General features: G+C 43.2%; 2 protein-coding genes across 2 annotated transcripts in view; one reads left to right on the top strand and one right to left on the bottom strand.

Moving 5' to 3' along the window:
• Positions 1-364: 364 nt before the first annotated feature.
• On the top strand, positions 365-7,268 carry LOC115786897 (cysteine-rich and transmembrane domain-containing protein 1). Its single transcript, XM_030739382.1, has 3 exons — positions 365-507; positions 3,425-3,737; positions 6,285-7,268. The coding sequence occupies exons 2-3, from the start codon at positions 3,449-3,451 to the stop codon at positions 6,386-6,388; spliced, it is 393 nt and encodes a 130-aa protein (XP_030595242.1). The 5' UTR covers positions 365-507; positions 3,425-3,448; the 3' UTR covers positions 6,389-7,268.
• Positions 7,269-10,316: 3,048 nt separating this feature from the next.
• Positions 10,317-25,764, bottom strand: part of tenm2a (teneurin transmembrane protein 2a) — a 128,817-nt gene continuing 113,369 nt past the window's right edge. Inside the window, exons 18-35 of the mRNA XM_030739799.1 lie at positions 24,457-24,600; positions 23,097-23,346; positions 22,670-22,690; positions 22,284-22,513; positions 20,970-21,124; positions 20,582-20,683; positions 20,105-20,278; positions 19,334-19,971; positions 18,872-19,047; positions 15,379-15,614; positions 14,991-15,287; positions 14,191-14,748; positions 13,795-14,064; positions 13,234-13,644; positions 13,007-13,117; positions 12,602-12,869; positions 12,082-12,212; positions 10,317-11,892 (exon numbers count right to left, since the gene is read on the bottom strand). Of these exons, the coding sequence (XP_030595659.1) occupies positions 11,155-11,892; positions 12,082-12,212; positions 12,602-12,869; positions 13,007-13,117; positions 13,234-13,644; positions 13,795-14,064; positions 14,191-14,748; positions 14,991-15,287; positions 15,379-15,614; positions 18,872-19,047; positions 19,334-19,971; positions 20,105-20,278; positions 20,582-20,683; positions 20,970-21,124; positions 22,284-22,513; positions 22,670-22,690; positions 23,097-23,346; positions 24,457-24,600 (4,910 nt within the window). The 3' untranslated portion in view covers positions 10,317-11,154. The remainder of the gene's footprint in view (positions 11,893-12,081; positions 12,213-12,601; positions 12,870-13,006; positions 13,118-13,233; positions 13,645-13,794; positions 14,065-14,190; positions 14,749-14,990; positions 15,288-15,378; positions 15,615-18,871; positions 19,048-19,333; positions 19,972-20,104; positions 20,279-20,581; positions 20,684-20,969; positions 21,125-22,283; positions 22,514-22,669; positions 22,691-23,096; positions 23,347-24,456; positions 24,601-25,764) is intronic.

Genomic DNA, 25,764 nt, shown 5'->3' with positions numbered 1-25,764 from the left:
TTAATGTAATTTTGATGACGTGTAGGATATGTAAATCTTCCATGAGTTCCATAATCAACACTCCCAAGGGTGAGAGAAATAAGGTCACTGATGAATAATTAACTGTTTAGTCACTCCTCGAGTAGCTGGTCGCTCCTTGTGTAATTTTGTCACCGGCAGAGTGATGTAGGCCTGTTTAATCCTTCATCTGGTCAAATGATCAGAAGTCATCGTTTTTTCCCTGACATACTGCTGGTCATCGCGCTAGCTTGTGATTGGACCCTGGCGCGCAGCGGCCGAGCTCAGCAGCCAATCCCGCGCTCCGGTGGCCCACTGAAACGCCCCCTGCCCCTTTCCCTTGCAGTACCTTTTAAACTGACGTCACGTCCAGTAAACGCGATAAACGGTGGGTTTCTGGAGAGGGTCCCCATTGCGGTAAAAAGTAGTAATAAGAACGGAAGGCAGACGTGGTTTTCTTGCTAAGCAGACTTTGCTGCCGTTTCCGACCGGGATACTGTTTATTCAAAGGTAAGTAGCCAAGGCAGGCCGTACATTGTGTGTAATATATATCTATATCTGTATGTATTTGTGTATGTGTGTGTGTATATGAGCCTTGTCACTGTCAAATTAGAGGGTTCGGACTGGGTTGTGGCCTGCAGGTGCTACTTCTGTTTAGCAGATGTAAAAAGTTAAATAATTCTTTTTGTTAGTTTATAACCGAATTTCTGCGTACTCATCTAAGAATAGCAGGCTACTCATACTAACAAACGCTCAGGTGGCAAATAAACGGATCAGATACTAACGGACTAGCTTTAGCTTAACCCAGATTAATTAAAACGGCGTTACTGAGCAAGAAAGGTTCTGGTTATAAGTTAATTTCTTTATTTAGCTCGGTACCTTTGTTTGCCCTAAGTGGCTGTTTATGTGGGAAAAGCTATGGTTCTGGTGGCTCTTAATTGGGTCCAATGGGGTGTCTTCATGTACACACAGCCTTGTCTTGTCTCTAGACAAAGACAAGAAGGTAAACATAGGCTGCCAGGCTACGGAGCAGCTCTGTCACGGCTCAGCTTGCATACACATGATGTAAATATAATGCAAACTCACTCCTCTTAGGCAATATGGGCCTGTTTTCTGTTTCTGTTTTTCCTTTTCTTTTTATAGCTGCCCTTTAGGCCCCATTATTTAGGTTTCCTCCAGGCAGCACTTTCAAAATTACGTCATATTTTAACCAGTGCTTTGTTAAAAAAAAAAAAAAAAATCAAAACAAAATAGGGATTTCTTTATTTTCTCGATACTTGCAGTTGTGATGGTGCATAGATGCGTTTTCCCCATTGTAGTGTTAAACTCAGTCAAAAGGCTAAGACAAGTGTTAGATAAACTGTTTATGTCTTTGTCAGTATATAAGGGCCTACAGTGTCATTTTTCAGAGGGATTTGATGGATTCAGATAGGTGTAAGGTGAATTGTCCAGGTACTCTATGTGCCTTGTTTGTCTGTGATATTATCACTGTGATACTGTTGTGAAAACATATGTGGCCTCACCTCTGCTCACTTATTTATGCTTTTCATTGGGGGGGGGGGGGGGGGGCACTCATGCAGATGACCATCCTGGTACACAGTAAAGACACGCTGAGAAAATCTTCATACAAGTCAAGACCTATAAATCACTGTCCATCAAAATCTAACCCTGTACCAAAATCTAGTGGAAGTTTATGTGGTTGAAATAAAAGCATGTAGCCTTCAAGGTGAACTTTGATCTCATAAGTGATCATCGTTACTGGTGTCAGGTTACTGATTTGTTTGGCCCCTTTCTCAGCCTTCAGCATGTAATCTTACACAGGAAGAGAGGGAAAGAATAGACCTTTATCACAGGGGACAGTTTGGTGTCTCCTCTCATTGTCATAGCAGGACAGGTGAGCTTGTTCCTGTGTTTTTGCTGGTGTTTGTTCTGGCTTACTGGAGTTTCATTAACAAATCACTAGGGATTGTTCTGTTCCTCTTGCAGTACAATAACCAAATTTACAGAGACTGTGCCATCTGTCAGTAGCTTGAAGACCATGTTCAGATGGTGAAATGGGTTAAAGCCACAATCAAGCTTATCATCACATTAGCAATATGGGCTGTTAATGTTAACACTCCCACAGTATTTAGAAATTAGTATGAAATGTACCCAGTATCTAATCTGCAGGTATAACATTACTCAAGAGCCACAATCAAACCTTGATATTAATGCCACTGAGCAAAGAAAGAGATGGAAAAAAAATAGTCTTTGTACTTTGAACCTGATTTGAGATTTTCCATAACTGATAAGTACAGAAAAGGAGAATAAGTGCTACTGTATATACAAGTTGAAATGACTTGACAGCGTCCAGTGTGTAGATACTGTGTGTAGATACTGTGTGTATACATTGTTATATTACAAATACATGTGGATGAATAAGATGAGCAGGAAGGAATGAAGACTATTTGGATGTTTATAGTGTACATATATATATACAATGTGACAGAGGAATTCAGGTGACGTAAACACAGCTAAAATTTTCCGTCTATCAAAATCAGTGATGAAAGCTGGGGTGTGTTTTTGTGATGGGCCCTGATCAGCCTTAGCCATTGGTTGGGAAAAATACTTGAATATAGTTTAATACTTGACTTAAATGACCTTTTAGAGAGCTGATCTCACACACACACACAATATGAATACTTTGAGAAGAGCTTTCAGATCACGTCTTGTTTCACACATTAACCGAAAACAAAAAAAAAGACATGAATGTGTGATCAAATGTGATGTGTCAACATTTGTGTTTTTCTAAGTCAAGAAAAGGAAAAACAAGTGTGAAACTGCAACCTGTACAGGCCTGAATGGTCACAGCAGTCTCTTTTTCTTTCTGTTCCTCTGGGCTCACCCTGCACACTGTGAAGCCAGCTTTTCTGTTTGCAAAGTCTCTGTGTGAATAGTAAGATAATTATGCTTGCCTCTGGAAGGGTTGATGTGCGCCGTGACTGCCCACTGAATCATAAAACATCCTCTACAAACATCAGAGTAATGTACTGTGCTCGGCTTTCCTCTGTGGCTGTGGAGATAATGGCTGTTTGCCGGAAGTGTGAAATAGTCAACAGGTTGAAGAATGAAGTGAATGAACTGTGTGATGTATACATTTTGGTTTCATAGTTTTTATGTCTGTCTAAAAATGTGGGGTTATATATCAAAACACTTGGGAAATTACAACAAAATATGACTTCAGACTTTCTTAATGGGAAGTTGGAAGATTAAGCAAGAGGCAACAGGGGAAGTGAGAAGGTGAAAAATACCAAGATGGTGTTATGCATTTATTGCAGTGTATAAATAACATAGGCATTATTCCATGTATCTTCAGTTCGTCTAACTTCCAATCAGGAAAAGTGTCACTGACGCGCCACCATTCCTGTTTTCCTCTTTTGTTTTTAAGTGATTGTTTAACCTAGAGACGAACATGGAGAACCCGCCTCCATACCCAGGCAATGTCCCACCTGCTCATGGCTACCCAGCTCAGGGCCCTCCTCCACAAGGCTACCCTCCGTATCCTCAGCAGGGATACCCTGTGAACATGGAGCAGCCTAATCCAGCTTACCCCAACTACCCTGCCGGACCAATGGGCCCTGGAGGGCCTTATCCAGGACCAGGACAGCCTCCTTATAATGGATACCCTGGACAGCCACAGTTTGGCTGGCAGGGTGGTCCCCCTCCTGGGCCCATGTATGGGGAAGCTCCCAAAAACACAGGTGAGCATTTACACACACCACTTGTGGGTCCAGATACAGCGGTGCTAGCAGTACTCATAATTGTGTAAGGACACTGCTAGTCTTGCCAGTTTGCTTTCAACTGAGAGGGAGTTGACCAACAAGATTAGCCAAGATCACAGTTAAGTTCAATGTGTAGATGTGCTGCATTTGCCTGTGTCAGGACACCTGTCAATGAGGATGGCCACACCTATAAATCTAACACTTTAGAGTTATTATGAAGGGGGAAACTGGCCACAAAGGCCAAAACCTGTATGGGAATTACCTCCTTCTTTTTTTCTTTTTTTGTTTGGAACCAGCCTCAGGTGGCCACTAGAGTAACTGCAGTATTTGGCACATTTTTCAGATGTGGAGACTGCACCTTGCCAGTAGTACTAGGGAACTGATCTGTTAGCATATTCACTGTTGGGTGAGCATAGACTGCATTTAAGATGATTGCATTAATGCCTTTGTGCTGATTTAGCAAAAAAGTCAGATGTGAAAAATAGCTCATTGTTCACTTGATCTGTGAGCTCAGTAAACACTTTTTTTTTGATGAGTTTATGGTCCCAGTTCAGAGTAAAATTGGTGGTATGCTTTAGGGCTGGCCTGCCTTGTGATTGATCAGTCAGATCCTTCCCAATCATGACATCTGATTTATTATTAAAAAAAAAAAAAAAAAACCCAACAAAAAAACCAAAATGGAAATGGCCAAAATACAGAAATTGATGCTTCAAAATGAGACTTCCTAAACCAGTAAGTGGTGTCTATGTGGGTGACCAGTGAAGCAGACTATATTTAAACATCAAAGTGGACACATTTCAGTGACCTCCTGCAACGTGAGCTCTTGTTTGGGGTGCATTTGTAGTGTCTCCTAGCTAACTGGGCTTAGTTAAGACTGATAAAGATATAATCTAATGGGAAGTTGTTACTTAGTTACATAGTTGTTACACTTTTTAACTTGTCCTCATATGGGGATATTATTTTGCAGTATAACACAAGTATAAAACACTACTGAGAAGAATGAAGCATAAGCAGCAGAAAAGCCAAAAGGTAATATCCCCATATGAGGTTGGCAGGTATTAGCAGGGTAGCGAATAATTACTAAAAATGCACCCACAGTAGTACACAACTTCCTGTTTGAGGAGAATAGATAGAAGTACAAAATGGAAGTTGCTTAACAAGCGTTTTTCCTCTTTGTTCTAAATAGTCTAACTTTCCTAGAATGGCCGGGCTGCATTATTCATTCCTTAAGTGTTTATGTTGTAAAATACCAGGTATTATCCTGTCCGTGCTCACAGCTGCCTCCAATAGGTTATGCGACCCTTGCTCGGTCGGTTTAAGCATATCATCGGGGAGGGGGGGGGGGGCTGTTTTCTCAAATTTCATGTGTCACAGCAGGAGAGGCCCAGCTAAACAAAGAATGAGGATTTCATTTAGCTGCTCAGCTTTCTAAAAAAATAAAATAAATAAAATTCTCACACACAAAAGAAAAACCTTTTGCTTCAAAAACGACTTCGGTGAGTTGTTAGGTAGTTGTACTCGATAATCTGGCCGCCGATTTGACAAATAGCTGCATTTCTATCAGGGACTGTAATCTGGTACAGCTTTAAGTATACTGTGCAAGCAGCTAAGGTTTCAAAGGTGTGAAGTCATATCAGGTTTTAAATGAAAGGTGTGTTAGTGCAGTAGCAACTCCCCACTGAGCAGCCAGTAAAGTGTAGTACAAGCTGTGAAACAAAGGGTACATTTTAAAATATTGAAAGTGCCTATGCAAAGAGAACAGTCCTGCTTGAAGAAAACCTAGCCAATGCCTTTATTTATTAAAGCAAACACTGGGGTGTTACTGCTTTCGCAGATAAAACCTGTTCTGGCTGATAAAAGGAAAGTTTTCTGTGACTGAGATTCTCACTGTGAGTAATGTTGATAGCACTGTTAATGAATAAACATTGGCCAAACATTTATTAACCTTTGCCACAACACGATCAGAATTTAGTGTAAATGTAAACTTTTACCTACTGGCCAAGTGGCAGGTCACCTAGGCAACATGCCACACAGCTAAAGCTGTTAAAAGGTGGATTAGTGTTTGCTTTCACATAAATGATTAATCAGGAACACAAAGAAGGGGAGATGTGCTCATTGAGGCTGGAGCAGCTGTTAAATCTCATGCATGGGTAACGCAGTCATTTCACTCAAGTTTCCACATGTTGGCTAAAGGTGAAATGAAGCCACTACTACACGTGTGATGTAAAGGAAGATGTCTTTTAAACATTTAAATCCTTTAAATGTTTAATGTTTCAAGAGTAATGCTGTCTGATCATGGCTCTGGACTACTGTGGTATTACTGTAAAGATGAGCCTCCCATGATGACTGTAATTAGAGGAAAATCGTATAAACCCATGGCTACACTTGAACTCACTGCTGGAGATTTGACACTGAGAAGAAATCACTAATTGCTTTCTTTAAATTCACTGCCATTCTCTCTTTCTTTTTTTTTTGGAAATCCTTCCCAACCCTTTTCTTCCATCTCTCGTCTTTGTTTCTCTGTAGTGTATGTGGTGGAAGACAGGAGAAGGGACGACACAGCGGACACATGCCTGACAGCCTGCTGGACAGCTCTGTGCTGCTGCTGTCTCTGGGACATGCTCACATAACGCCATCCCGCAACTGATCAACCCCTATTACCCTCTTGCCCCTATTTCTGTGCCTCGAAGCCCATCACCCTTTCTCCCATCTGTTTTAAACCTCGCACTCCCTTACAACCCCCCACCCCCAATTTCCTCCGCGATTCCCGTACGTCTGTAAAGCTGTAAATGACTTCTATAAATGAAGTCCTCGATCCCATATGGAAGCCTCGTACTCAACCTTGATGTGAAGCGCTGACTGACCTGTCCACGGATTACACTGCAGCAGTTTCCGAGCTTGTAAACATAAACTAAATCTCAGGCTCTTAACTAAAATTGTGCAACAACACACGAAAGCTAAAGATGCACACACAATAAGGTAGAAACCAAACATACAGTATACATTGATCTCAGGCTCATCTGGCGTGATTCTCTTGGGCACTTTATGATGATTACCTCTGTAATATACTCCTGCCTATCCATAAAAGCTTCCCTTATTCCCTCCTTAAGCTATGCTTTCTGCAATGTCTAAGAACTACTCCTGATATCCAAAGGCCATTAAAACCCTGGCTGCTAATGAGCCACAGGGCTGATGCTTGAAATGTTTCCCTTTTATTTGCACACTAGTCATTTTAGCAGATGTATGTATGTCTGTAGGTGGTGAAACAGTAAATGGAATTTATTTTTTTTTTAAAGACAGTGACTTATGTTAGATTATTGGTAATATTTAATGGCCACAGAGGATTTTTTTCCCTTGATATTAAAATAAAGACTATTATTATTTTTACATACCTTAGAAATAAAACTGAAACTATGTAAAGGAAGTGTTGTGATTGCTATACAGACTAATCCAAATCACCAAAACAATGCCTTTTTGCTGTAGATGAGCCTTGCATTAAAATAATTAATTGCCATAATAAAAGGCTCTGTTTGTTCAGTGGACTGTATGTGAATGTGGTGTTTGAGATTCAGGCAGGGTTGAAAGTATAGATCCGTGGCTGTTGGTGACTGGCCTTTCTGCTATTTTTAACACCATATATTTTACAAACACTGTGGGGGAAAAAAAGCAAAGGAGAAAATTAGTCATAATTGCCAGGCAGCAGTCGTGGAGGAGGTGAATTACAGGATGCACAGTTACTCAAGCACAAACTCTTTTGGGGTACTTGTGTTTCAAGTGATTTCCTTTTATGCCACAACACTGTCACACTTTCAGGCAGTGCATTTATTGCAGCTTTGTATACACGATTACCTGAAGCACGGTACTTTTTCATTTCTAGAAGAAATAACAGAATAAACATCCATTTATTGAATATTGCATGTTTAAGGATTAAAATTCATGGTACTATCAAACAATGTATAAAGAATATAAGGCTTATGTGTAATGGGCCCACTTTTAGTTAAACCTCATAACTTCCTGTAACTGGCCACTTGGGGGCACTGTGGAAACAGGCTGTGAAACTAAAAGCAATTCCGTGATGAACATGTTGGCAACATTTTACTATTTACACTCTAAAACTGTCCTGATTGTGACCTCTTATCAAATATAAGTCCAATATTCACTTACCTTTCAACAGTTTTTGGCTTCCATGAACCTGAAGATATTTGGTTTAGCTGCTAAATGCTCCACTACAGTCACCTGCTGAGCCAGTTCACTGCCACTGTGGGTAAAATGGAGACTTTTTCACCCCCAAAACTGCCTGATGTGGCAACGATAAGCCAACCCTGAAAAGTCATGAGCTAGCAGGGGAATTGTAGAATCATGTGAAAACTGCATTGCACTTCATTTGTGGGATACAGCAGGGAGCTCGCAGGTGAACCAACTGTAGTAAACCATAGTTTGCATCACAGACCCCATTAAACCAGCCTCCACAATACTTGCAACTATTTCAATTAAAAAACACGTTCTTTTGCTGCTATAACCTCCACTGACTGGACAATTTATTAGGTGCTTGTCATTGAAAATATGTATTCAGACAATAACATGGGACCAACTCAGAGCATTTGGGCAAGGAGTCATGGTCAGCATGACCTACTGAAGTTCAAATCAAGCATCAGAATGGGGAAGAAAGGAGATTTAAGTGCGTGACTGTTGGTGCCAGACAGGCTGGTCTGAGTGTTTCAGAAACTCCAGATCTGCTGGGAGTTTCCCTCATAAACATCTCCAGGGTTTTACAGAGAAGGGACTGAAAAAGAGAAAATATCCAGTGAGCTGTATTCAAATGGCCCCCACAGTCACCAGATCTCAATCCAACAGAGCACCTTTGAGATGTGGTGGAACGGGACAGTCACGCGATGCATGTGCAGCTGACAAATCTGCAGCAACTGTGGGATGCTGTGATGTCAGTGTGGACCAGAAAACGGTGTTTGCTGATGCAAACACCGGCATGTTTGCATCAGCAAGGGTAGATGTCACTGTTTCATTTTTAAACTATGTTATCTGAACGGGTGATATCAGATGTTGTCACAGTGCCTTTCATGATAATTGCCTGGCAACAGTGAGAAGACACCCCCCCCCCCCCAAAATAAAAAAAAAAGGAGACCGCCTGTCAACCCTGGCAGGTGTATTGCTGGAGAGCAGAGTAAGTGCAGGTTCAAGTCTGAGGCTGTATTTTTGGGGTGCTTTTAAGTTGGTAAGCAACATCATCAAAAGCACTGTTCATATCATCTGTGACCACATACACAGTCCTCCTTTATAATTAAACCTTCATTTAGAATGCTGTCACATCTACTTTTGCTTATGTAAACATGCCTGAGCAAGTGTCAGGAGGCAGTAGATATAAAGAGCATACATAAGAGGCAAATGGTAGCTCTCTGTGTACAGTTAACAAAGGGGGGGGGGGGCTGCCTGTTTTAATTCCTGGAACTTTCCAGTAGCAGCAACACCTCAAAGATTCCTTTGAAATGCATTTCATTGTCATATAAGTAATACAAATGCATGTCATAAAATAATGAGGATGTTCTGTATAAATAACATCGGTAGCGTTCAAGCACAAAAAAAAAAAAAGAGATGAAAGTGAAGCACACGCAACTCGGCTGAAGTAAACAATTATGTTTTATTGATAAGGTTTCTCAGAAGAGTCTCGTTTCAGTGAATGTATAAGAATCATCCTTTGATAATACTGATTTGGTACATTATGACATCCAGCACGAGTCTCTTCACAGTGAGAGGGATCCATTACTGCTACTGCTGTTGGGATCTAGGACAGCTTCCAAACAAAAAAACAGTCAAAAACAACAAACTGGGGATTGATATTGTAGATATGGAGTATTAGAGTGCCACAAAACTCTAGAGTAGTAAGACCAGCTAAAGATTTTGCACATTACAAGCCACTTCCTCTTAGAAATATAAAACTTGATAATCTGAACAATATTCTACTGTGCTGCATAAAGGTAAGTCTATACACTGTACATCGAAATATATTTCGAAAAAACAGATTTCACAGTTTTAAAGACTTTATTTAAAGTATAAACTGTTTTTTTTTAAACACTTTATTACATAAATTATTCTTTTTGAGAGTGACTATTATTTGCCCTGGCAGCAAACAGAAATGAATACAAAAACAAAATGAACATTTCTTACATATCTTACAAAAGAAAATAAACTCAGCCATTTAATGTTCATATTGAATCGAACTGGTGACTCATTCATGATTGTCATATAGTACTAAGAATAAATAAATAAAAAAAAAAAAAAAAAAGAGTCAAATCAAATAAATACTAACGTAGCATGTCGTCTGGACTCTGTGAGTGGTTGTGTTTGATCGTTCTGTACAGAAGTGCCTTGGTGAAAGTCTCACAATTCTACCGCGACTGGAACGTACAAAACTACGGCATCTACAGTATACGCAACATCCTGAAATTCAGTGTAGTCGGACACATATGTAGTAGCATGATTCTTCTCCCCGATTTAAAATAAACAATGCTGTGTGATACCACTGTCCACAAATATAGCCATCACTTTTTTTTTTTCTTGGTTTTTTTTTTTTGTTTGTTTTTTTTTTTTTTTAAAAAGTTTCATTTGTAGTCTGTTAACAGCGTGGATTTTCAAGGATGCCGTCATAACGCCTGCGTGTGTGTTGCTTGGTTGGATGTGCGCTGCCTCGGGCAGCGGAGGACTGGTCCGAGGTGGGCAATGGGAGGCCTGAGACAGGGAGACGACTCATAGTGTTGGACAACATTTAGCATTGCCTTGTCTGTCGGTGTGTACGGTGTCCTCCTTTGATGAGTAGTTGTGATGGCTGCACTCTGGAGCGGCTTTGTCTCCACTTTGGTCCCTTTGCCTCTAGTATCGATTAGAGACAGACAAGCCTTTTTATCGCAGAAGCCACCGCAGTGCAACTCTCCCATGTTATCAGTAGCTGTCATGGACGCTCTCAGTGTGACCCAAAAAATATGGGCAAAAATATCACTATCTTTTTTAAAAAGGGGAATCTTCGTACTCATTAAGCAACAGTTCTTAAAGTTCTTCAGTGCTTTTTCAGTTGTTCAAAGTTTTTTCAAAAGAAAAAAAAAAAAAACTGAACCCCAAAAAAAAGAAAAAAAAAACTGACTAAACTGTATTTTTTTTTTCTTTTTTTTGCCTGTGGCAGTAAAATTAACAATGTGTTGTCTGATAAGTCATTCTTTTTAAAAGTCCCTGCAGCGTTCCGTGAATAACCCCGTTTGTTGGTTAATTCTCCATGGGTTTTGAGAGGAGGGAGGTTTGAGGAGGCTGGGTAGGGAAAAAAAAAAAAAGGAACAGGGACAGAATTTTGAGAAGCGGGAGAGAGGGAAGAGTCTGCCCTTCAAGTGGGCTGTTACCTCCTGCCCATCTCGTTCTGTCTGAGAAACTGGATGTTGTTGCTGCTGTCAGCCAGTTCTGGATACTGCTCCACAGGCAGTACATAGTAGCCATCATAGCCCTGTACTCGACCTGTCGTTAGGAGCTGCTGTCTCTCCCCTTCTGTCCAGAGGCGACTGCCTCCCTTTCCGTCCCTAGCCCGCTGCTGCTCCTTTGCCCAGGCCCCCGCCAGGGCCCTCTGCCTGGCCAGCTCCAACAGTCTTACCTTCTCTTCGTCCACCACATCTGCAGCGAGCCCGTACCGAACGCTCAGTACTAGTGATGGAACCGCAAACTCCACAGTCACCCCTCTCCTCGACCGGCCACTCACTGTCACATTGATCCCGCTCTCCAGTGACTTGCGCCCGTTTGTAAGCCCCAGGGCCAACAGGTCACTGTCAGCAGAGCCTACCTTCACAAAGTAGTGGCAGTCCTTCCCATCCTGTGTGTAATGTGTGCCCTCAAGGTACTGCGCACCATTAAGCACCAGAGCCACTTTGCGGCTGTCCTCACTGGCCAGCGCTGACACGCCGGCCACCACTCGTCCCTCCTTCAGCGCCAACATTACTCCTCGGCCTATTATCGGGGTGCTGTGGCCGAACCAGTGGCCGGGCTTGTCTTTGCGCCTGCGACGCTCCTTGTTGAGCAGACGACCCTCCAGGGCCATGAAGGCCTGGTTGTGGCGCTCGGCTGCCTGCTGCACACCGGTTATGAGCTATATATATTTTTAAAAAAAGTTGAAGAAAAGCTTTGTCACTTTATTGAAAGGGATGATAATGTAACCACATACAGCCGACCGCAGTGAGTAATATAGAGTACATTTATAATATATTTAAAAGAAAATGGTCAATATTTGATTTAATAATGAGAATGGGTATATATATATATATTTAAATAGCTGTACCTGTCCGTTCTCACAGTGCTGGGTGGCCTGCAGCTCATACGGTGGCTCCACAAAGTAGAGCGAGTGTCGAGGGAACCCTGGGATTATGTTACTGAGCTGGAAGCCAAACATTACCAGCCAGCTCTTCACATCTACAGCAGCAGACAAGGGGGAAATTACTTTTGCTGAATGACAAAGTTAAACAGTAGCAAATGAATCAGTGATTTTATTGTAAAAAAAAAACTGAAAGTGTGTTTGCTTTTGTGACTTATCTCATCCGTGCCATCTGTAGTACATTGTTACTAACATAAACTGTCTAGTCCACAACAATCTGTTCCGCTGAACACGAGAGATTCCTGACAGTCTCAGGACATAAGCTAAGATGAGCTTGGTAAGTAAACTAGAAGCATTTTTTTTTCAGCTTTTTAATATGCTAGGAAGAAACACAGCCAACCATCTGAGACACAAGAGTACAAGGGCTAAATATTCATGCAACAGACTTCACCATGTACCTCATGTAATATATATATAAATATTCTACCTGTGACGTAGTTTTTGACATCCAGCATGTCACTGAGTGGGTTGTTGTTCTTGAACATATACAGATTAAACGGAGAGGGATCTTTCCCTATCTTGGGCCAGATGCTGTAGTCAGGCGAGGTCCACCGTCCAGCCAAGACATCGTAGTCCCGCTGGGTGAAGTGGACCAGCTTCGTCAAGGGGTCGTACAGACCGCCGTGGAAGCCCACCACCAGCGGGAACTCCGGGTTAGAGTCGAGGTACACCTCGCCGTAGGCTGTGTACTGGACCTGGGTGACAGAAGCAGAGTCAGTTTGCTTTTGCTTTCCAGTTGTCCCTGGAGCTGTGATCAGTCAAAAACAAACAATAATGTAACTGCTGTCAGAGGAATAAAGATCACAGATTCACAGCTGCTTTGCGGGAATACCTGTTTGATCATCTGTCCATTGCTGCTGAAGACCGCTAGCGGCGTGCCGGTGTTATCAGAAGCTATGTAGTATTCCTCTCCACTGCTCACCTCCATGGCAAACAGATGACCCTAACCATCAGATAGTTAGAAATTACAATTTTAGTTCATATTTCATGTTTCAGGATCATGGCTATTAGTCAGTTTGTCCCATAAAACATTATAGGTCTGTGTGCATCCACGCCCACCTGCAGGTCATAGTAGAGTGACGAGATATCAGAGCTGGAGTGGTTGAAGATGTGCGTCACCCTGGTTGGATGGTTGAGGTCAGCATAGAAGAACTGAAGGTGCTGTCCCAGGCTGTTCCTCGTGGACACTCTGCGACCGAGCCCGTCATAGTGATACACAACGCTCCAGCCTCCAGGCCCTCTATTATAAGCCCGCAGGAGCTGACCTTTAGAGTTATAGTCAAATACATCTGAACCACGCTGACTCAGGAAGCCGTCTTCGTCCAGGCGATACTGGACATCTCCCAGGCGCGTAATGCGATCTCTGAGGTCGTAACGGAGAGGCAAGATCCGGGCACTGTTCCCAGGATTCAGCAGGTGGAGGTTACCGTTAAGGTCGTAGCTGTAGCGCCAGGTAGACCAGTCATTCACCTGGAAAAATAAACATTGACTTTTGTGATTCAGACAGTTTTCATTAAAACAATGCCCCGAGAACAGCGCCAGAGGCAGATCACAGCTCATGGTCACTTCAACATCTAATGAAGACACAGTGCAAACAGTTTCACTACCCGGAGTATTCACCTTGACACCACTGAGCTGCCCATCTCCATCATAATCATAGCGATACTGTGTGGTGTTGGCGTAGGGGCCAATTTTAAGCTCTCTCTTCACCACCCGTCCCATGCTGTCGTACTGCACCGTCATCCAGTACATGAGAGAACGGAAGATCTCGTACTGGACCTCCTTGATGCGACCATGGGTGTCGAAATGCTTGCTCAGTGTCATAACGGCGGTGGTGATGATTTGATTGATGTCGTAGTAAATGACCCCAAACTTTCCAAAGTGTTCTATCTGTAAGAAGAAGGAAAAGCCAAAAAAAGGTACATTCACACACAGTGTGTTCCTGTCAGTAAATTACAAATTCTTTGATACAGAGTTGCTAAAATATGGAGTGCAAACCAGCATAAATTTCTGCACCTTTCCAGAGATCTCATCATATCGGTAGAGGTCAACAGGCAGTGGCGTCTCACTGATGACTGGCTTCATGCTGGCGATGCGGAAGCTGTTGTCATGGTAGGTGTAGTCAAACCTTGCGTTGACCATCCCCTCCTCGCTGAAGCGATAGATCTGCTTGTCGATAAGCGGGCCCATTTTGCGATAGCGGATGGTGCAGGAGAAGCCCCCGCTCTGCAGGTTGACCATCTTTAGCACACCAGCTGTCTCATCGTACCCAAAAGTGACAGCAGTGCTGTCGTAAACAATCTCTGACAGCTTTGTTAGCTTGCCGTACTTGTAGAGGACACGCCGTCCGGTGCCCATGTAATGTATGGACTGAGGTCTGCCGTCCTCACTGAAATCGTGGATGATGGAGGCATTGCTCTCCGGGGGGTTGTAGATGTTACGGATATAGCCGACTGACACGTGTGTGAACATGGTGTGGCGAGCGACGCTGGGCATCGTGACAGCTGTGACCCGACCCGAGGTGTCAAACTCAAAGACGTACTGCCTTTGGCTCTGCAGGAGCAGCACCATGGACTGGAAGCAGAGAGGGAGGTGAAACACGGATTAATATAATAGCATTATCATTGGGTGACTTGTCTCCTGTGAAATAGCACCAGGAGTAATTTGCTCTCCCCTGACAAATCTGAACCTTCATAACCATAAAAATGATGTATTATTTCACTCAGTCCTACAATCCAAATTACTGTACTTTCCTGCTAATGCCTTCCTCTGGATGTGACTCCGTGGATGACAGTGTTGAAGATAAATGCACTCACTTTGTCAAGATAGCTGTAGCTCCACACCTTCCCATCCACAAAAGAGCGAGACAGGATGCGTCCCTGGGGGTCAAATTCCGTCCTCTCGCTCATGCTGCCCCTCTGCAGCCCTACAAGCTGTCCGGTGGCAGAGTACGACACATTGACTACAGCCAGGCTGCTACTGGGCAACCACATAGCCGGCCGACCCTGAGCGTCGTACATGATGCGCAGAGTGAACTTGCGGTGATCGTCATAAATCTTTTCCGTGCGGGTGTTGCGATCAAAATCGATGGAGAGAAGATTGCGGCCATGAGCCTAAAGAAAAGGAAGACGTTTCTTAAGTTAATTAAGTAAATGACATATGTGGATTTTAACAAGTTTAGAAAAAGCTTAGAAAAATGGTTACCCTCAGCTTCCTCCCAAACACGGTGACCTTGCCCTTGGTCTGCTCCTTCCGGAGTCGCCACTCAATGGAGTTCAGACCATTGTCTGTGGGCAGGGTGATGTTCCTTCGGCCAATTGTAGGACTGACAGAACCTGCCAGGATGTGGGGCTCTGTGTGGAAACTGATGCCCATTCCATTGGCGTACATCACTCTCAGGGTCCCATTATTGCACAGCTGATAGCTGTTCCTCACCTGGTCTGTAGGGGGACACCAGCAGAAATGGCATCAGAGGCAATAGGACTTGCAGGCTGTGATTTTGTTCAGGAAGTTTCCAAAGTCAGTGAAGTGACCTGGAAGTGTGGGTGTGTGTGTGTGGGAGAGCTGGTCAAATTTCCTAAACACAAAGGAAAGGTGCTTCAATGCTTCCTTCATTGCCTCCTTAAGGCTACACTGGATCATCCATTATGAAGGGAAAGGAGACAATGCTTTCCCACCAAGCCGCGATTGTGAAAAACAAAGTGGTGGAGATCATCATGAACGTTACTGCTGGATTGTCCATCTAATGTCACACCTGGCTAATATTAAAACAGACTTTAAACTTTTAACAGTTTGTTAAACCAACTACAAGAATTCTACATTATTGAAATCTGCTGCTGCCTTATGTGAAGCATTCTGCAACATGGGTTTACAAAAGCACCATATAAATAAAGATAATTAACCATATTAAAATGATGTGAAGTGAAGGCTGTGAAGTGAAGGCTGTGTAGCTCAGCGTTGCCTTGCTATGCCCTCATTTTGGGAGCTGCTGCACTGCCATTGCTTTTAGGATTTTTCATTACTTAATTTTACTTCAGAGATGCTGAAAGGCCCTAATAAAGGAAAAGTTAAAGTAGATTAGGTGATAAGAGAAAATATGAGTGGACAGCAGGGGGAGCAACATTTCTTAATACAACAACACAGCTGTGACAGGAAAACTATATTCTTCTTAGAAATTCCAATCTTAGTAATAAAGTGATTTTTTTTTAACCAGCTGTCCATTTTAATACAATCTGCATAGCAAAAAAACAAACAAAAAAAAACACAGTGGGAGCACACATGGTGATGTTTGGGCTCCATCTTTGGGAAACTGTAGCGTCAACCCGGCAAACTCAGGTCAACAACATCTGCCTCGTGTTATTAAGCAGCTTAGTGTAAATGTTTTCCACTGAGGTGAATGAAAACTGATTAGGAAAAGTTGAAGTTTGGCTCATGTTAGACTATTCAACTACAACCATAGTCCTTGTGTTGAAATCCTGATCGAGCTTTGGGAAATGCTTTAAAGCACATTTGCTTCAGATCATCAAAGACAATGAAAAAAAAAAAAAAGGTGCAGCGTAAATGCAGGGGGAAAAATTATAATGTAAGAAAGCAGAGTAGCAAGGTGAGGGCATCGGTTTAATGTGGAGAATATAGGCAATAGATAGGATATGAACATTGGTGAGGAGGATTCATCATGTTTATTGCCTCTAGATAAAAGAAAAGCTTAGCCCTTTCTATTTTATGACCTTTTAGGCAAGGATACACAGGATTCAGTCTAAAAATTACTGTATATACAGTAGAAGCAGGTGAAAAGATAAAAAAGACCGTGGCCTAATTTAGGTTCCATCAGAAAAGTTGTATTATTTTAGCTTCACATTGCTTTTCAACCACACTGTAATTTCACTGAGGTCTGGGAAATGTTACATAAGCTTTCTCCAGTTTGGATGTAACTGATTCTGTCAGGCACACTGCAACTATACGCAGTGCTCACAAAGTGAGGCCTGTGTTGACAGGCGCTACATATTTACTCTATTTTTTACCACACGAAAATCCAAGCTTACACCCAACCGACCAATCGGACACGATCTGACAGAACAGGCACTTCAGCGTCTGATGGAAATGGAAATTTATAAAGATCCATAAAGATTTGCGTCAGTCAGAATCCGATCGTGTCCATTAAATGTTTACAGACCTGATTTCTCACTCCTTCCCACAAACTGCAAAGTATTCTAAATAAAAAATCCTCAGGCTAAAGAGACATCGCTCCACAATCAGCATCTCTCCAATTTATCGACTTCAACAAGAATAGAGGCAGATAAGCCCATGATTAATGCAGAGGCTAAATTTTCCCTCTGATGTCTGAAAGCAGGCGCCCTGATCACAATGAAGTGATTAAAAGCAAGATTAAATTGTTTTCAGCTCAGAAATATCGAGAAGATGCAGAGTTGGGAGCTTTCTTTATTTCATTTACAAAAGGTGAGGGATGGTGGGGTGGGGTGGGGTGGGGATCGGATGGTTTTCCCTTTGAAGTCCTGCCATAAATGACAGTAATCCATAAGGCCAATTTGTAATAAAGCTCCAGGCACATTTTAACAATGCCTCAAACAGACAAGTGAAGCTTTTTCCATTGACTTGGCAGCAACAGCCTTTAGATAAATCTTCTCTGCTCTCTCTGTCTGAACAACCTCGTAATAAAACAGAAGCGAGGTAGAGGGATAGCGAGTGAGAGAAAAGAGAGAGAGAGGGTGAAATGAGAGCTGGAGGGCCAAGGAGAATTCACTGTGCTGGAGTTAATGAAGAGAGCGAGAAAGAGCCGAAAGTGAGGGAGATGGTTAAGTGAGTATGTCAGCAGAGAGCTGTGCTCAAACCCACACATTGCAGTGGAAACCTTAAATTACTTACAGCTGTGTGAACAAACTCTGCTTCTACTGCAACACAGGTGGATCACTGAATATATACGTACAAGCAACATTTTCTCAGGACTTTTGACTGTTAAAGCCCGGTCTGCGTTCAGACATCCAATGTGCCGCACTGGTCAGCGGATGAGGGAGGGTGGGGGGATAACTCTTCTTGTTCTTTGTCACCCCCCCCTCTAAACAGACCAAATAAGCTCAGGGATCATGGGAACTGGTTGAGAGCTGCATGTGTATGTCAGTGTGTGTGTGTCTGTGTGTAAGGCGAGAGCTTGAGGGATGAGGAGGATTCACTCTACACGAGTTAATGAATTTTGCTGTGATGATATTCAAAAGCAGGATGATCCCAGCTGGGATTAACTATATATTGGTAATTTTACTCCTTAAGAGGGGAGCGAGAGAGGACTGGATGTGGGTAGGGGAAAGAAAAATAATCTCCTGGAGCATGCACATAACTGAGTGAAAATTAGAAGACTTTCAATTAGAGCCGGCAGGCCGGAGCACATTCAGCATCAGAGGGCGGCTGTGTTTTTGAATGCTAAGATAAAGTAGTTCTGGAGTCTGTGTGAATCTCATTAGAGCAGTGATACCATATAAACAGTTCTGCTTTAGCGTTATAAGGATTACTTAAATCTACTCAGAATGACTAATGAACAATATTCATTTGATTTACACTGTTTTACGTTGATAACTTGAGCCCAGGATTAGTCCACCTTTGCGCCACATCATTTCACAAGTATTTAAAAATTCATGGCCGGATCATTTTCCGCTGCATGTCCCGTACGTGCTGAGTGTGTCTCTACCTTGCACCACAGTGTATGAGGCTTCCACTGAGGACAGGTTGGTGATGACGGTGACATCGTCGTCTCTGCTCGAGCTCTCAATGTCAATGTTGATGGAGCGCTCAATCTCTCGGTGGAGACTTGTCACCATGCCTGTTGGGTATGTCAAATTGGTCAGGCGACCCTCGCTGTCATACCTGGGAGATGAGAGATTGCAGTGAGGGGACTTATTCATACTTGTACCACATATGTGCTGAAAAATGTGCGCACACCCAACAGACTATCACAAAAGGGAAGGGAGGTGGATGGGGCGTCTCGGTTGTAGATATAAAAGCTGACACTTGGGGGCAGCAGTACACCATTTGAAACTTCAGGAGAAAGCAGGAATCGGAGGACAGGAATTGATGGAAATAAACCCAACAACACTCACAGAAGAAAATACACACGCGCATTCAGAAGCGTTACCCTGTGTCACACACTCACTGGTAAAATGTGGTCCATCCAGTCTCGTCAGCTTTGGTGGCCAGGAGGCCTGTATTGCCACTGTAGCTCATCAGAGCCACTTCTTGGCCCAAGGCTGACACACTACGCAGTCCCCCACTGGGGTCCAGTCCAAGGGTCACCACTTGATTCTCAGGCAGCAGCACCAGCCTGAGCAGTCCAGCTCCTCCTCCCTGTCCCAGCCCATCCCTCCTGACTTTGACAGTATTGTTGCAGTTATCCACCAGCATGGTCAGCTCGCCATCAGGACCATAGGTGAAGTTGTAAAGCGGCTCCCCAGTCACTAGGCTGACGGTCTGGATGTGAAGCCCCTCCCCGTTGAAGACATACAGCTCCTGCTCCCTTGGAGATGCAACTTCATACTGCGCCGATCCTCCATACCCAACGCTCGAGAGGGCAGGGCCCGGTCGGTTCGCGTGTACAGCTCGGATGCGTATGTTGTTGAGGTCCGCAATGAAAAGCGTCCCATCGGGGGACACAGCCAGAGAAGTGGGAGAGTTCAAGCCGGCGTCAGGGGCGTAGCCTTCGTCACCGTAGAAGCAGTTGCAGTTGACGTCATTCTTGCAGTCGCAGTCGGAGGCAGCACCAGCCAGGAGAGAGATTTCTCCATTGGTGCTCACCTAAAAAAAATAAATAAATAAACAGAATAGTCAGTGAACAAGAAAGACTTGAAACAATATTGTAAAACAAACAAACAAACAAAACTCTGACCAAAGTGCTATTTCCAAAACAATCAGACCAACAACTACATACCTGTCTCACTCGGTTAATCTTTTTCTCATCTGTTTCAGCGATGTACAGGATGCCGGTGTGGGACAAGGCGATGGCTGTGGCGCTCTCCAGGGCGGCGTGTATAGCCAGCTTACTGAGGCTATAGTCGATGCCCGGCACTTGGCAATGCATAGGTCGACCTGCTATAATGCTCACCTTTAGGAAACAACAAATTTTTTTGAAATGGTGTTTTTATTCTATTGAACAGCGTAGATAAACTTTTCATAATAAAGCGAGATTCCAACGTAAGATTCCAAAGTAGAAAGTGGTATCTTCTTAAAACTAATTAATCAGTAATTTTTCTGCTACTGCAAAACTTAGAAAACTGTTAGAAAATTTGAACTTTTACTTCTAAATTGGCTTTAGGAAGCCTAATTGGGACGAAATCTTGTCAAAAGCCTATAGTGAGTGTCCACCCTAATGGGCTTGCAGTGGTGATCCAGCCTTGTATGTACAGACCTGGTGGTTCTCAGTGATGCGTAAGATGACATTGTTTTCCAGGACGTACAGAGAGTTGTCCATAGGGTTCACTGCTAAATCTGTGGGCCACTCAAGACGCACCTGACAGGCAGAAACAGAAGTTATACGATACGTGAGACAATATCTATGCTGAAAAGGTGCCAAGGTTCAGACAAGTCTCTTATTCATTTAAGTGACTGCAGCAGTGTTCACTTTCTTCTGATCCATTCATTTATCCATTGACTCTTTAATCCCTCCCTAAATCAGTTTCTCCCTGACCTCCTGGCTGGCTCTTGTCCACAGAGTCATCATAGCTCAGCACTAAGGGAGCTCTTAGATCATCATCAATCACACCATCGCCTTTTGTCTCTTTTTCATTCTCTCCCACCTGGCTGACGTCCATGCTGGTATCACAGCTCAGAGGCCGCACGGCGGTCAGGTCGTTGGCCCCCAGCAGAGTAGAGATGATGCCATTCTGGTCCACCTTGCGGATCATGGTGGCGTCGACAAAATACATCAGCCCATTTTTATCCACTGCGATACCTGTCAGTGGGGGAGATGAACGCCATGAATGACGACTCATAACTCAAACACTGCGGGCAAACCATAGACATTTTAAGTCAATTAAACTTCACTCTTTCAGCGGCTGAAAATGAATTGCAGCCCGGGCAGCTCAATTGCTCTATGCTTCATCGAATGAGAGGGAACACAGTGATGGAACGGCATTGAAATGTTGAGAAATGTTAGTTTTGGGATGAGTCATCGGGATGCAGAGCCGAGCTCCTCTCAGAGGACAACTGTAGACGGCACGCAGATCGTCTAGAGTGGCAAGCGATCTGTTGCGCTCTTCTTCCTTTCTGGTTTCCTCTTGATTTCTTTCTTTTTTTTTTTTTTAACACCCAACTTTCTACTTTTCATTTGTTTATACCGCTCTCCGTTTTATCGTTTATCACTGGGGTGGTGTCACCCTGTCAGTCTATCAGGCAGCAGACACTCAGAGAGGTGTGACTGTTCAAGTAAAGTGTGCCCAGAAATAACTTGTAGATGCAGTGGGATAGAAAACAACAGATGGAAGATACAGCAAAGGGCACAGAGCAAATGATATGGAGATAAAAAAGAAAAGAGCAGAAGAACTAGAGGAAGAGAAGAAACAGGATGAGAGAGGAACTGATGCTTTCTGACTGTGTGACAGGTAAGAGGGAATCAGAAGTTCATTGTCTTCTCCGATCTTCCCATCTTATCTCATGAACCAGGCACACACACACACACACACTCATGGGTACACACAGCGTATATATACTAACATCTGTAGTGCACACATGTGTCAATGGCAAGAAATGTGACAGTGTGACATCCTTGACAGTTTGGTGTCACAATGTTCTAAGATCCAATGATCTACAAAAATAATTCCATTATAAGTTTAACATTAACCTGGTTTATAACCTCCTTCTGTCTCTGTCCTGCTTTAGTTGAGTCATAAGATGGGTGCAATAGGAAAAAAAAAATCTCATCATCTGGAAATGTAAGCCCCCTTAAATTACATGTCTTGTGAACTGAACTGTGGGATCACAAAGTAGAGGTCTACTCAACAAAACTCATTTCAAAGAATATCTTCTCTCCACATTACATACTGTAATACAAGAAAATGTAATTTAAACAATATGGAGCTAACTGTGAAGTGAAATTCCTGTAAGTGGCTCACCTTTGGGGCTCATAAGCGTAGCTTCAGTGGCTTTGCCACCGTCGCCACAGCGTTCATCGAAGGGCAGGCACTGCTCTCCGGTCCCCGCCACAACCTCAGCATTGTCTGACAGCAGCCGACCACCAGTTAATGACCGAACGCGGTAAATCCGTCGAGAGTTCGTGTCTGAGATAAACAGCGCCCCAGATACTGGATCCACAGCCATAAAATACTTATGGGTTGGGTTATTACTGAAAGGAAAAAAAAAAAAAAAGAAGGTGAAAAAAAAAAAAGCATGATTATTACATCGGTGAATAGCCTGGATTTATATAATAAATGAAAATACTTTGAAGTGCTTTTGCAATTTTTGGTGGTATGCTGTTAATTTATCGTCCTGAGGCTCTTACCTGTGTCTGAAATCTTTGTTCCTTTAAGAAAGAAAGGGAGATAAAAGCACAGCAAAACAAATGTTAATTCACACAGTCTGCACAAAGCAACCTACAGAGAGCAACACAAAGCTGGCAGTGGTGTGAACAGCAACATTTAAAGATGTGTAAAAACACCCTGGGGAAATGTTATCTAGCACAGTCTATATTTCTTGCCAGCCCAAGTCTCTCACCTCAATTCTTTCATCTAACATGTTATAAGTACTGAAAACATCCAGCCTTTAGGCACCCCCCCCCCGCCCTGTTTTTTTTTTTCCCTTTTTCTGCTGACTTACCTCAATCTATCTGCAACATCAAGAAACCTCTAATTTCAAAACTGCTGTCTCGTTGATTATTATATTTTTATGATGTCCTAATTTCCATTTCTACAATTGATCTGGAGCTTTACCTCAGTTCCAGGATGCCGGTTGTGTTCATAGACGGGTAGACCCGGCGTACAAAATTGAGGTCCCCGACATACAGGCTGCCATCGATGCCCATTGCCAAGGCGACGGGAGCCAGCAACTTGTTGCCATCCGCGAGGCCGTTACAGCTGGGGCACGAGATGCTGCGCCTGCGGCCGTTTCCCATGATGCTGGTGATTACCGGGGGCTGCTCTGTCACGAAGATGTTCTCACCGCTGCCTTTGTGAAGGATGCCTGGGATGTGTGAGAAAAGATGAATTAGATAAATCAAAAGCAGATAAGGTCTCATTATTCCACCGGCAAAAATGTAGCGATTAAGTATGAACTGGAAGATTACGCATCTACTTTTTCACCACAGTGCTAGTATGGCTCCAGACACGTCCCCTGATATAGTACGGGCATCCCTTAACACTTTGCTGGGGCCACCAAGAGTTCAAAACTTTTTTAATCAAATACCTGCAAGCTTTTAGCCTCAGCTGAACTTGTGTATAGTGAGCTAATTAACATGTTCAAACCAAGCGGCAACCTCTGGGGTTGAAAAACGAAGCCAACATAAAAGTGCCAAAAACAAGTGTAGTTCCCTCTAATTGGTAGCTATCAGCTAATTTAAGTCACTGAACTGGACCTTTCAGCGGTGTTTTTGCGGTGCTGTTGCTTTATGCGGCCTTTTAGTGACAAATATGTCGGCTTATGTCCAAGAAGACGATGCTCCAGTTTTAATGAATGAAATTCTGGTATTAGCACTTTATTACACATTTATCTCTGTCTGTTGGAGACACCAGGGCAGACTGTGGATGCACTTTGGTGGTGATGGTCTGATGATGATGACTAAAACTAAGGCTTCAGAATTGGCGTTCACAAACCAATGGGCGACACCATTGTGGCTACATTTATCTTTTATATACAGTGTATGGCCTACCATGAAAGCAATCCTGAACCCCCGTTTTGGTAACTCTGCCAACCACACCACCTGTCTCTGTTTCAGTAGCTGCTGCTGATTGGTCGGTGCAGAATTTTTGTGGATGAGGGAGTCAAACTAGGTGAGACAACACTTCCCGTGAAAATCCTCACTAACAGGTAAAAAAAAAAAAAAAAAAAATACAAAAAAAGGGAGGGGGGGGCGGGTGGCGTCTGGCAACTTCAACCACAGGAATCGTAGCGTGGGCCAACTCCCACCACCACCAAGACAATGGCACATTCACTGCTGTAAACCTGCTACACAGGGGGAACTGGCTAAATATAAACTAGAAGGCAAAACAGGGAGCAAATGGAAAAGGTTTTTGCGTAAATATGCGGGTGTGTGTGTGTGTGTGTGTGTGTGTGTGAGTGGGTGTGTATACGTACCACTGCGTGTGTTGAGTATGTGGTGTTTGTTGAGAGACCAGCCGCCCAGATTGGTGGGATCCAATTCGTAGCCCTGCAGGAGTGCTGTCCGCTTCTCCCAGAGGATGAGACTGGCACATGACTCATACTCGTAGCCCACTGACACTACATGTAGAGAAGAGTAGATGCAAGAGAAACGGGGGTGGGGGTGAGAGTTGACGCACAAATTAAGAGATGAGAAAATATCAAAGAATCATTTAAGAAACAACAGAGGAAGAGCGGTTGTGAAACTTCATCAAAGTATAATCTCCCAAGTTCATTTAAAGTGTGAAACAGAGAGAAGCTAGTTAGCACCTGTACCAAAACCTGCACTCGCACCTTACTAACACTCTCACATGCTGTTAAATCAATTAAAAAAGCTTGCTAATTGGAAAGATTGCCCTTTAAACCTAGAGGCCATGCTGGCTGCAACGGTGAAAACTTTGCTCATGGAAACATAATGCCCCAATCATGTACACGTCCTGGCTGAGCCACAGTTAATTTGAGTAAATAAATTGAACAATTAAGGGAAATTAGTTGCGATCAGGTATATTTTTGAAGGCTACTTAGACAGCGTTTGTGTTATGCACTCTAAACTACGTGTTTCTTCATGGGTGTGCTTTTGTGCTTCTGCTTGTTAAAGGGAAAATGTGTGTTAACACATCAACTCCTTCTTGAGTCAGAGAGAGCGCTGCTGCCAGCACATTTTCAGCTTCACTACAAACAGTAATGCAGTATACCTGTGTCTGTATCTATGGTTAGCAAAATATAACCTAATCATCAACCATGTATGTCCTTTATATTCTCTAGGAATTGGAAAATAGCTGTTGCTCAAGGGACCTTTTGAGATCTTTCAGTGAATGCAATTTTCCAAACAGTATGCCCCTCCTCACTGAAGCCCCAGATGTCCACTGCATCTGTGGCCTGACAGCAGTGTTTGGCTGACAGCATCTGTGAGCGACTGTGACAGCAGAATGTAATAGCACTGAGGCTCCCCTGGACTCCTGCTTGCTGCTCCAGTAGTTAACTGCTAACTCCTCCTGATGGCTAATAACCCTTCACCACAGTTACGGCTGGCTGACTGAACCAAACGCAGCTTCAATGAAAAATAGACATATGAAAAAAAAACCTTCACTGGGGCCATATTACGAAGTGGATCCAAGCTGGGTTTCTGGTGTATTATCTCCCCTTCAGGCTCACTAATTAGCCCCTCTCCCTCTGTCATAACCAGTGCTGTCTTAGTGGTAAAGTGTCTAATGTATTCAGGGAGTGCAAGGCTGGGAAAAAATT

The sequence above is a fragment of the Archocentrus centrarchus genome, chromosome 10 (assembly GCF_007364275.1).
Source record: "Archocentrus centrarchus isolate MPI-CPG fArcCen1 chromosome 10, fArcCen1, whole genome shotgun sequence".
Classification (NCBI taxonomy): Eukaryota; Metazoa; Chordata; class Actinopteri; order Cichliformes; family Cichlidae; genus Archocentrus; species Archocentrus centrarchus.
Note: the sequence above shows the minus strand (reverse complement) of the source record. Positions and strands in the feature narration are given on the sequence as shown.